Source organism: Acomys russatus, chromosome 2 (genome assembly GCF_903995435.1).
Source record: "Acomys russatus chromosome 2, mAcoRus1.1, whole genome shotgun sequence".
NCBI lineage: Eukaryota > Metazoa > Chordata > Mammalia > Rodentia > Muridae > Acomys > Acomys russatus.
In genome coordinates, this window is record NC_067138.1 from 31,033,481 (window position 1) to 31,046,452 (window position 12,972).

The following is a 12,972-nucleotide window of genomic DNA, read 5'->3' on the forward strand; positions in this document are numbered from 1 at the left end:
TTTATTAATATTACATCCCGATTGTTATCCCCACGCTCTTACCTTCCTGTTCCTACCCTCCCTCCCTCCTCCTCCACCCAATTCCCCTTCCCTAGACTTCTGATGGGGGTGTGGGGAGCAGGGACCTCCTCCCCCACCATCTGATCACAGTATGTCAGGGGGTAGCCTGCATCCCCTTCCTATGTGTACAGGCTGGTTGACCAATGGAATCAAGGCGAACACCCAGAAATAAATCCACACACCTATGGACACTTGATTTTTTACAAAGAGGCCAACACTATACAATGGAAAAAAGATAGCATCTTCAACAAATGGTGCTGGACTAACTGGATGTCTACATGTAGAAAAATGCAAATAGATCCATATTTACCACCCTGCACAAAACTCAAATTCAAGTGGATTAAAGACCTCAACATGAAACCAGACACACTAAATCTGTTAGAAGAAAAAGTGGGGAAGAGCCTGGAACTTATTGGAGCAGTAGACAACTTCCTGAAGAGAACACCAGTAGCTCAGAATCTAAGGTCAACAATTAATAAATGGGACCTCATGAAACTTAAAAACTTCTGTAAGACACAGGACACTATCAACAGAGCAAAGCAACTGCCTATAGACTGGGGAAAGATCTTCACCAATCCTACATCTGACAAAGAGCTAATACCCAAAACATATTAAGAACTCAAGAAACTAAACACCACTAAACCAAATAATCCAATTAAAAAATGGGGTACAGAACTAAACAGAATTCTCAACAGAGGAATATCAAATGGTTGAGAAACACTTAAAGAAATGCTCAACATCCTTGGTCATCAGAGAAATGCAAATCAAAACAACTCTGATATTCCCTCTTATACCCTTGAGAATGGCTAAGATAAAAAAAAAAAAAACTCAGTAGAGTGAGGGCTACATAATGGAAAATGTACCTAGCTCAGTGCAAACACCAGGTAATGGACAAGTAAATGGTTTCTAGAGCCTTGAATGCCCCATTTTTGCTCTGTGAAAAATTTTAAACATCATTACATCTCTATTTACTGACTTCAGCTTCTAACTAAAGTGATATGTTCACTTTAGATGGGGTGAGAAGGTCAAAGGAGTTGGTTCTCATGGTATAGGGTGGGACTGAGTTGCTCGCAACTAGTATGGGTGGAGAAAGTTTGGAGACAAGCTCCATTGCTAATGCCACCCATTACTGAGACCAAAGCTAAAGCCTTAATTTTTTTGCCTCAAATACACATAACAGCAACTCTAAGAATAGCACAAGAGTACATAAAAAACATCTCATGTTCTGTCAGTGGTTGAAGAGACACCTTGCTATCTGAGGTCAGGTGAGGACAAGATGCAGTCGATATATGGCAGCTTGCCTTGGTTCTTTGAACCCTCAGCCACCTCCCTGGCCTCCTGGACCAGCTAAGCCCAAGATGAAGTGTCCACACCCTCTGAGTAGGACCAGGAATGGCCACATAGATTGTGTTTATTGCAGCGTATCATTTCCTTGATATGAATTAAGACAGTCTGCCACCTGGGTCTTTTTGCGAAGGCTGGCTTCAGAATGTAGCATTCACACCTTGCTTATAATTCTCATGGTACTGCCATCTGCCATAACACTGGGATGCAGGAGGTGGTAGTAACGTGGGCCTCAGTGCAGAGACTGAGATGGCACACGTGTCATATACACACGTGGAGTGTACACTGGATCATAGCAATCCTAAGAAAGTGTCACCGTGGTTTGTTTCATGCCCATTTTATCTTCCACTGAACTATTGTGTTATTGTTATTAGTTACATTTAGTTGGTATAAAACAATATTTATTATAATATTTTAATATATACATACAATGTACAGCACTGTTTTTTAATGTAGGCATCATATTCATATAAAATTTTTCTAAATTGACGGGCGTAGTCATTAATTAGTTCCGAGATTAAGACTATTTCAGGTAAAACTATATCTGAAGCTTTTTAAATGAATTCCCCTCATGTGCTTTAAATTTTTCCAGACACTGGTACATTTTTAAGTTAATAAAATTATCCATGAATAATAACATGTAGGGCTTTGTTACACAGTTAGAATCAGCAAACACTTGGGAAGTTTTGTCCTTTGTTGTTGTTCTGTGAAGAAACTGACTTTTGAAATGTTAAGCTGTGTCTCGGTTGGTTGCAGCTTCTTGGCGGTACACAGCCAGAAGCCATAGACACTGGGCCCAGCAAGCAAAACACTTGCTGTGAGTGGGAAGACTAAAGCAAATACCAGGAGAGTGTGGTGACCTCCTGCAAGTCAGGTGCTCAGGAGGCAAAGACAGGGGTGTTAGGGCAAGGGGGCTGGCTGTGCTAGCCTACGCATTGAACTCTGCTCAAGGGAGAGACCCTGCCTCAATATATAAGGTGGAGCGCAATGGAGAAAAACACTCAATATAACCTGGCCTCCACACACTTGCACACATATGTACATGTACTCACACACACATAACACATACACACACACACACACGTGCCTCTACACAAATGCCTACCACATACGCATGCCTAAAAGCTGAATCATAGACATAGTGCAAAGTATGAGGTATATGGTTTCCCAATAAAAATTTACTCATGGGTTATTTCATATATTTCACATATGACACAAAAGGGTTGTGCACATTTTTCCTAAGCATTTACAATGTAAAACCTATTCTTAACACTTAGGCTGCACAACAGCAGGAAGAGTAACATTGGTCCATGGGCTGTCAGTTGCCAACCATCACTGCACAAGAGTGAAAACACAAAAACAAGACATCATCAAGAGACCTATTATTTTATGTATGAAAAAATATGCTTTTAAAAAGCCATAGGGAAGTATATGGATGTATTCAATTCAGAGAATCATAAAACTAATTAAAAAACACATTATAAATTTAGGTTAGTACCTATTAGGATGCAACAGAATTTTCTAACACTTGTACCTCATCCAAACAATTTACTTTTCTTGATATGTAAACTAATTCCCTCAAAGCTTGCTCAAGCCGTATGGAGAGTTCCAGTCAGCCTGGGTTGCTGTGATACTCTGTTAAAATGAAAGAGAAAAGAGAACAGTCCTACCTAGGTAATAACTCCATGATAATGTTTAGTGGTGAGATTTAAAAGGTTAAGGGTCGTATGGCTACAGCTCACGGATGGAACAACTGCCAAGCGTCCAGTAGGCGCTGCTTCAGTCTCCACAGGTAAAAACATGCTACTGAGTTTCCTATAATCTTAGGGAGACTTTTGAGTGAACAATAACTTTGAACATGTTTGGGTTTCTTGAAAATATGATTATTTTAAATAAATACGATAAAATTATTGTAGATTATCAGAAGATGAATAATTTTAATTTTCTGTTTCAAAGTTTAAAACACAAACATTCATATGTTCATTTCTGAAAGGTGGGTAATTTTAAAATTAGTAAATGTTACAACAATTTTTATATTCATAGTACAAGAAAAAGATAAATATAATTTACATATAAATATATTACCAGTAAAAATGGCACAGCTAATAAGTCTCCTAAAATACATTACTGAAGCATCATTGCACTCAATATTTAAACACTATTATTTATCTTTTAATTACAGCTCTTCATCTACAGGGCATTTACAGATAAAACATAAAACATTTTTAAAGAACATATATAGTAGCCAGGCATTGTGGTGGACACCTTTAATCCCAGCACTAAGGAGGCAGAAGGAGGTGGATCTCTGTGAGTTTGAGGCCAGTCTAGTCAACAAAGTGAGTCTAGAACAGCCAAGGCTACACAGAGACACCCTGTCTCAAAAAAAAAAAAAAAAAAAAAAAAAAAAAAAATATATATATATATATATATATATATATATATATATATATAAAATCATGTCAACTTGCACTTAGCGAACTCCATATCCTTCATAGCTAAGTATTTTTAATGGTCATTTCCTTAGAGTTCTGATTTTAAATTTCTCTTTTATGTTGACTCAATCAATTATGACATAAAATTGACCTTTTTTGAGAGAGGGTCTCATTCTATATCCCTGCCTTACCTAGAGCTCACTACATAGACCAGAATAGCTTCAAATTCACAGAGCTCTGCCTGCCTCTGCTTCATGAGTCTTGGAATTAAAGGCTTAAAAGCCTCAGGGGAGAGGTTCTGGGAAGTGCTTTTTTATCTCTGAAAAATATTCTTCTTGTGGTATGAATTCAAAAGTTAGGAGACATAATGTAGTTGAAGGCTGGAACTTCCAGCAACAATAAAGTGAATATAACAGGAATGTGTCAAAACTCCCCTTAGTGTTTCCAGAACAGTCGTTACCACTTTACAAGCTCTCAGCACTAGACACAGAAGGGGCTAAGCAATGTTTTCCTTTGTGTTTAGGCAAAGCATAATGTTATCCCTTAGAATGTTTTCATAACATATGCTCACACCTGAAGAACATCAGCAGTGAAAAAATAATTTCACCAAAATGTGAATTTGAAGCCTTTTCATAATCATGCAGTAGTTTTCATAAAAATATAAAGCAATTTCCTTAGGGGAAAAAAACCCTGCCAATTGGAATGCCTTCATTTTGAAAATAAAAACAAACAAAACAAAAAAAACATTGTTTCTGAAAGTGGTGAAACTCAGGCTCTTGGCTATATGAACACCTGGAACTTAGGCAGTGAGAACAGTGGGTCTTGCCCTCTGGGTACCAGTTCTTTTCACTGGTACAGACAGTCACTAGAGAGCATCCCTGAGCATTTGTCCCAAAGGTCTGTTTAGTGATGACTCTGCAGTCTAGTGACATCATCCAGCGAACTCTTCTTCCAACCACATGTCATAGTGTTTCAGTTTATATTTAAACTCAATATCATTTAATGGTGGCAAAATCCCCAAGCCTGCCCGGGACTGGTCTAGAGGGGGACATGTGGCGCAGCTCTCCACCAACTCTACTTCAAAGTAGGAAAGCATCAGGATTAAAAATTGCTTGATTTGTTGGATAGCAAATAGTCTTCCTGGGCACACTGACGCTCCTGATCCAAAAGGCATGTAGAAATACTTTAGCTTATTTCCATTGCTATAAAAGGTGGTCTTTGTCTTCCTGTTTTCATCAAGGAAACGATCATACTTAAAAGTCTGCAATCAAAATACAAGAAGTCAATGAGCTACTTTGAAAGAAGCCTGTGCCACTCATGACCTGGAAGAGGCAAGGAATAATTTTCTCCTAATAACTCCATCCTCAGAAAGTTAGCCACATACCCAGCTCTGAGGTAGAGGGACACTGAATAGAGCTTTATAGAGACCTGGTGAACCAAGAAACATTAGATGGGAACTGCCTGGGGATTTGTTCTTCAGCTAGGCAAGGAAGCAAGAAGGGTTCTAAGCAGAAAGTAGGGTGATCAAGTCAGATACGTTGTCCCCCAATAGTATGGATCTGGGAGGAAAAAGAAAGGTGGTAGCTTTGCTATGGATGAAAACATAATCAAGCAGAATCTGTGAAGTGAAAAATATCAGGACTAAAAGAGCAACACTCTTGTCTGTATCCAAAGTTTCCAAACATATGAATATTTTCTATACTAAAGGGGGACAACACTTAGGGTTCCAATGAGCAAATCAAAGCTGTAACTGCAAATCCATTCCTTATTTAGACCTGGGTGAATATCACCTCAGTATTGAACATGGATGAGTAGAAACTTACCAAAGGGTCTGGGTAGATTTCAGGGTCCAAATGTGTTAACTGTGGGTAAAGAGCTATGAGGTCATCTTTTCGGATGTCATAGGAGCCATACTCAAGGTGTAGAGTGAAATCCTCCTTAGCTGTCCGGATATTCAGGGATGCACTGGAAAGCCTCAGAGCCTCCTTGATGATGCTATCTAAATATGTTTAAAATAAAGGAAGTAAGAGAGGAGGGAAGAAAACAGGGTGGAGGGGAAGGAAATGGAAGCAGGGGAGGGGGAATGATTTACATATTAAAATATTTTCAAGTCATTTATTTTTATGTGTATGGGTGTTTTGCCTGCATATATGGATGTGTACCATGTACATGCCTAGTATCTGCAGAGGTCAGAAGAAGGCATCAGATCATCTAGAACTGGAGTTATGAATGGTTGTGAGCCACCATTTGGGTGCTGGGAATTAAAGCTCAGTCCTTTGTAAAGGCAGCAAGGGCTTTTAACCAGGAGCCATCTCTCCAGCCCTGAATTTATGCATCTAAAGGCTACATAACATAAAGCTTGAGTTACTCTGACAGCCAATATACAAAATGAATAAACGGAAAGCTAACAGATGGAAGCTTCCCAAAGCTGCTCTATGCCACTGTTCTTGGTGGCTCTGCTGTTCTGAAATATCTTTTCGAGCTGAGCCTGTAAGTCAGTGGTTCTCAACCTAAGGGTTACAGCCCCTTTGGGGGTTGAATGAGCTTTCTACAGGGGTCACCTAAGACATCAAAAAGCACAGATATTTACATCACAATTCATAATAGTAGACAAATTTCAGTTAATGAAGTAGCAATGAAAATAATTTTATGGTTGAGGGTCAGTCACCACAACATAAAGTGTCATAGCACTAGGAAGGTTGAGAACCATTGATCTAAGTTAGTAATCTCTTGATATGATATAATATTCTTCACCATCCATAGGAACTAAATAGATATGTCTCATGCTATAGAACATTAATCCTATCCCTGTGGAACACTAAACAGCTAATAAAATTGGAAAAGCTGGTAACCTATTTTGTGTGAATTACTGTTGACCCCTTTGAGATTAAACATACTGACAGAGAAATGTCTCTGGGGGCACTTCATGAATCTTCTACGCAGGGTTTAGGAAATTTCACTTTCAGTCATACATTATCTGATGGTGTGTAGTGCTGTCTTGCTTCTAAGCAAAGGCATGCAGAAACAAAATAAACCTTAGAATAGCTGAAGTCAAGGAGAGCTCCAGTCTGGCCTTCCAGCCTCTAACCATCAACTAACTGCCTTCCTCCCAGGGTTTGTGACATCATTGTGTATGCAATCATGAATACTTAGCCCTTTATTTACAAATAAGAGTAGGTAAGGGTCTAAAGCAACGTGACATGTCTAAGTCCCCCACATCAGACAGCTCTGAATCTAGATTTCTGTCACTTTTTTTTAAAGCTTTACTGATTCTTTGTGAATTTCACATCATGCACCCCAATCCCACTCATCTTCCCATCCCTCCATAGCTACTCTCCACCCTTGCAATCTCCCCCTAAGAAAATAAAAAGTAAAGACAGAACATAATTTTAAAAACACACATCTCACAATGGAAGCTGTGATGTGTCATAGTGTGTCACACAGTGTACCCTTTTGCCCAAACAACTTTCTTGCAAATGTTCATTGTAGTGAGTTATGGACCCGGTTTGAGGCCAGCCTTGATAGCAGAAGCAGAAGCCAGAGGCCCCAAACCAGACTTCTGTCACTTCTAATAAGCTAAACTGCCCTCGAAACATATGGAGGCTTCTGTCCTGCTTTACTATAAACATATGCCACTTCTACATTCTAGAAAATATCCAAGCAAGATAAGACAAGCCTTGTTTGTCCCACCACTCAACCCAATTTTGCTTTCTTAATGGTCACTTGCTCACATTAACTCCATGCTTCCTTTAACCCTAAGCTTAACAGTTTTGATGGACTAAAAGGAGGCAGAGGACACAGAGTGGCTGAGTATCAAAAGCCCTGTGCCTGTGCTGCCATTGTTCCATCTTCTGATCCCAGGAACCATCCTCTGAGTCTTAATCCCTTGATTGTTATATAACAGTGAAAATGTCCCTAGGTACCAGATTACTTTGGGAGCACGTGAAGTACTTGGCATAATAACTAGATCATAGTACTCCATAGATTAAGCCCTGTTGCTAGCGACATGGTGAATGAGGGGCAGGATAGCAAGCACACCTAGCACTGGCAAGTTGTTCAGTTGCTCTTGATCCAAATGAATGACCTTCTCTCCAGAGCTGAGCTTTTGGCCAGCACTCTGTAATACTCCATTCACCTCTTCAGAGGCTGCTTTCAAGGCATCAGGATTCCTATGGAAAGAGACATATGCGGGGGGGGGGGGAGGATCCTTATTCAGAGATCTACAAGTAAAAAAGAATTATGCATTTCATGGTACCAGGGGATATGCAAAGGGACATTGCCATTTATCTGCACTGGATTCTGTACTGGATTCATGTCCTTGAACTCATGAAGGGACATTAAAAGGGCTTTGTTTTATAAAAGCAAAGCTTCGGTTAGATCTCTATGAGCCAATAGAGCTAATAGGTGCTAGACAGTCATGTGATCAACATAGTAATTCATAAGGAATATTGCATCTAACATACAATTACAAAGTATTGGTTAATTCCCAAATAGAAATTCAAATTTAATCTTAAAATTCATGCCATGGCCTCAGAACAGTGTTTGCATGTATAGCATTATTTTTGAGTGGTGAAGTAAAGGACACACCATTTCAATGCATGGAAATTTGTTGGAGGCTGAGTTTGTAATCTATTTTTACCTGGTTACAGTGTACTGAGCCTCAGAAATGTTTGACTAAACTGGGTGTGGTGGGGCACACCTGTAACCCCAGCACTCAGAGGCAGGTGGATCTCTGTGAGTTCAAGGACAGCCTGGTCTACAAAGCAAGTCCAGGACAGCCAAGGCTACACAGAGAAACCCTGTCTTGAAAAACAAAAAACAAAAAACAAAAAAACAAAAAAAAAAAAAAACAAAAAAAAAAAGAAAGAAAGAAAGAAAAGAAAAGGAAGAGAGAGAAAGAAAGAAAAGAAAAATGTTCAACTAACAAGCAGTTGTGTAACTTAGTTCATATAGGATAGGAAATGGATGACACAACTTTGCTGTAAATCTGGTAGCCAGCCGTAAAACAGGACTGCTCAAGAAGTAAGGTGTGGCCACTGCCCTTATGACATCTGCAAGTCAATTGTCATTGAAAATGTCCTTATCGCAATGAAGATTGCAGTCATAGCTTTAATTTGACATTAAGAGGAACACTATGGGGTAGAGAAAGACTGAGCTGGAGGACTGTATTGGTAAAGTGCCAGGCCACCTGAGTTCTGTGGCTCTGGGACATCCTTTTCCATGGGTCTGTGCTCCTACAAAATGCTAAACATGTCCAACACAGACTTTCTTGGTCGATGGCACTCTGAGGAATAAACACAAATTGCTAGTCACCTGATCGTTTGAAACAAGCTCCAGAAAGTGGCAGGAATGGTGTTTGCTTGAGATGCCCAGAGGACAGCAAGGTGTGTCTTGGCCTTCTCCATGTCATCAAAGGTGGAGAGAGAGTCGTTGAGAAACATGCGCAGACGGATCAGTTCAGAGACCTGGTCCCTCACAGAGAGGTTCTCGTGCTTCAGGCCCTCAGCCAGCTTTTCCCGGGCTTTATGTGCGGTCTTGAAGAAGTGAATAGGGAAGCCCGCCACCAGCGCCGGAAAGACTTGGTCAAACTGTTTGAAGTTGTCAAGGCTATTTAGAATAAGCGCTCTTTGTGTGTCTGCCTTTGAAACGTCCCTGCCAAACAGCGTTAGATACCCGGATTCAAATATCACGCGGGAGCAGAAGGCATACATCCCTTCTGTAACCCAGGCTGCACTCTTTGATTTAGGAAGGCTAGGAGGCCTCAGGACGGATTGGAGGTTTTTCATCATGGCTTCAGACAGTGAACTCAAAGCATCTCCCTGGAGGGTTTTGGTAAAAGTGGCGCTTACATTTTCTGTGGTATTTCTATAAAGGGGTCTGTGTCCAAATACCTGAGAGAAAATAAAAATCCATGAGTGGGGGAGGGGCTAAACCCGAATTAGCTAGTGTTAGGAAATGGCTAAATTAAATACCTTCATAGTTCTCTGTCTGGCCTTCCTACATATGATTTCACAGCACTTCCCGGAGGTAGAACCAAGACATACTCTTCCCTTAAGGTCAAGATTTGTTTGTTTGGTTGGTTGGTTGGTTAGTTGGTTGGTTTTTTGAGACAGAGTTTCTCTGTGTAGCCTTGGCTGTCCTGGACTTACTTTGTGGACCAGGCTGGCCTCGAACTCACATTGATCAGCTTGCCTCTGCCTCCTGAGTTTTCAGTGGAACTTCTCTGGACTGCCCACCATCTTTTGGTGTTGCACTAATTTGCCTTCATATTATTTATAGATGCATTTTAACGAAATTACAATCTACTTAATGTCAGAGACTATGTCTAATATGTTCTTGCAAAAAAAATAAGTAAATATTGTTTTCTCCAGAGTAGAGATCTTGATGGCATCTAAATTATGCTTAAATATACAGCTTACTTCTTAATGAACAAAACATTTGTGTGCATGGATGATGTGTTGAGTATTATTGAATTTGCCAGCACACTGGAAAACACTGAGTGTTGTGTAGACACCACTGACATTATGAATCTGTACCTGCCTTATTCATGCAGTGTCATCTGTCTCAGTAAGTACTCACAAAATGCGTATTGTGTCATCATCATTGACAAATTTACATCTACCTTAAAATGTTAATACTTTCTGATTTTATGTTCCCTCTATTCTGCAATCTACATTAACAGGCTAGGAAACAAACAGAATTTGTATAAATTAATTACCTTTGAAGAAGTAGTGAGATGAAATATTTTCCAGTCAAAATATTTCCCATGACATAACACCTTATGGTATGACAAGGAGTCTGTGATGAAGTGGACATATTTCCCAATTAGTCTGCAGGTAAAAACATGCCCATGTTTCTTTTGATTTGCTCTCAGAAACTCAAGGGGATTGGATCCAAATTTCAGAGCACAGCCAACATACGGAATCAACCCATTCTCCAAAGGAGGTTCACCTGCTTTCCTGTAACACACAGATTTGAGAGGTTTGAAAAATTACATATTTAGTTTTTTTTTATTTAAGCCAGGTTTTTTTTTACATTATTTTTTTTATTAATTTATTCTTGTTACATCTCAATGTTTATCCCTTATTTAAGCCAGGTTTTAAAAAATCATTTTCTACCACTTATTTCAAGTTTCATAAGTACAGTTCATAGATATTTCTTCTGATATTGGTAATCCCACTTTTTTAATAAAATGGTAGATTTTTTTTTTAGCCTTCTAAAATGTTGGTGAAGATGATGACTAAATCTGTCTACTCACCAATCCATCCAGCAACCCACCCATCAGTCTACCCATGTATACAGATCAAGAATTCACTGGAGTGTTTATTATGTCTGTGTCTGATTGCTTTTCCCAATGACAGGGATAAAAGTGTCAACATAAACAATGAGATTCTTGCTCTCAGTGTAGAAATGAAATGCTCCTCTAATGCTTAGACTTGTACTAAGAGCCATTTGGCCAAATGGCTAAAATGCTTTTTCTTTCATTCCTTTTCGTTGAAGATGTGAAACATCAAATAACATAAAGGTCTACAGGGCTGAAATTTTAGAAGTCTACATAGTTTTAAAAACTTGGCATTAGAGGGCTGGAGGTGTGACTCAATGATGGAGCTCTTGCCTAATATGTGTGAAACCCTCCATTTAATTTTCAACTCTAAAAAAAAGGGACATTATTATTCTGCAATAATATTTGAAGAGGACAGGGATCACATTTGAAAAATTAGATCATTATAAAAATAAAACTGGGTTAGGTAAACATTGGAAGATCATCAACTATAACCCAATGCTCTTTTACTCTCTCATAAATGTTCCAGTGGACATTATAAGCTTATTTATTTCTCAACATAAGCTTCTTAACCTCTTGTGAGAATAACAGTATAATTGATTTTTCCTTTCTTAACATGAAAAATAAGAGTTTTAATTAAAATTTGGAACTATCAGACATGAATTAACATAGCTTAAAGGGCAAAGAAAAATTTTAAAGTAAGACAAAATACCCAGTTGAAGATATGCCAGGAGTATTCTCATGTTTTGATGTTGACATTACAGACAATATCTGAATGTCTTGCCCCCAAATGGTCTTTGAAGCAATCAAATTGGTGTCACATGCAGGCAACAAAACTCCCCAGTCCCCCAGCTGATTAACAGTGGAAAGAAAAGTTAGAGGCAGACAGACTCAGGCTCTGTGCTGTCATCCAGGATTAGGTCTGAGTCTGCAGAAAACCCAAATGACCAGACACCTAGTCAGAGCATCTATTCAGTTCGTGGCACAGAGGAACCCTTCTAAATCTCACTCTTCCCAAATGCACTCTTCCCAGCTTAGTTTTGTTTCGCACACACATACACAAACAAGCATCCATAATGAATACATTTTTAATTACGTTTAACAAGATCTGCATTACCATTGATGTGTATAGATATTCAAAGGGAAACTGTCTATATCTTGTCAGATTTAGTCAGTGAAGTATATCTTTAAATTTTAAATAAAAAATTAATATATCAGTATTTTTTTTTAAAACTGTGTGATAGTAAAGGTAAGGAACACTAGAAGTAAGCTAAAAGACAAATAAAAAATCCTTCCATACCTTCTCCTTATTCCAATGATAAACCATATGCAACAGCACACTATCACAGCAATTGCCCAAATCAAAGAAATAGTCATCATTTTGTAAATGCAAGAAAAACTCCCAGAGGGAAAGTCTCTGCTTCGTTAGCAAGGGAAGGCTGTCCCTGAACAGTGGCTCTAACTAGAGTCTTTATATGCATAGGACCATGATCTAATAACTTGAACTTGGGTGACCAAAGCAAACAACTGACTATTTGTCCTCCTACTAGAAAAAGAAAAAAAAAATAGTATTACCTGTCCTTGAACTAAGTCCATAGTATCAGAAAAGGTTCCAGAACAAGCAGAGGGCCACAATATTCGATAAGCTGAAGGTCTGTCCCTCATGTGCTGACACAGCTTTCAGACCTGGGGACAGCCGCGGACATTGTGATTCTGTGTGTACAAAAAAGAGACGTAAACATGCTGCCAATGAGCACATCTGTCAAAATGCAGAGCATGATGTGAGCTGAAACAAGCAGCAGGTTTCCATCACAACATTGGTTGTTCATGTTGCTAACCTTTGGGGAAATTATT

At 39.1% G+C, this 12,972-nt stretch overlaps 1 protein-coding gene across 1 annotated transcript; it reads right to left on the reverse strand.

Annotated features, from left to right (window-relative positions):
- Positions 1 to 4,767: 4,767 nt before the first annotated feature.
- LOC127201372 (cytochrome P450 7A1) lies at positions 4,768 to 12,579 on the reverse strand. The gene is made up of 6 exons (XM_051159919.1): positions 12,419 to 12,579; positions 10,555 to 10,795; positions 9,150 to 9,727; positions 7,875 to 8,005; positions 5,660 to 5,835; positions 4,768 to 5,097 (listed from the first exon to the last, which is right to left on the reverse strand). Exons 1-6 carry the CDS (start codon positions 12,496 to 12,498, stop codon positions 4,768 to 4,770), a joined length of 1,536 nt encoding a protein of 511 aa, XP_051015876.1. The 5' UTR covers positions 12,499 to 12,579.
- Between the last annotated feature and the right edge of the window lie 393 nt (positions 12,580 to 12,972).

What these genes read in the sequence shown, in the direction of transcription:
- LOC127201372 (XM_051159919.1), bottom strand. Translation starts at nt 12,498, where the DNA reads ATGATGACTATTTCTTTGATTTGGGCAATTGCTGTGATAGTGTGCTGT. An exon ending in ATCTCACTACTTCTTCAAAG is followed by an intron (nt 9,728 to 10,554) that starts GTAATTAATTTA and finishes ATTTTCTCTCAG; the next exon opens with GTATTTGGACACAGACCCCT. An exon ending in GAACAACTTGCCAGTGCTAG is followed by an intron (nt 5,836 to 7,874) that starts GTGTGCTTGCTA and finishes AAACATATTTAG; the next exon opens with ATAGCATCATCAAGGAGGCT.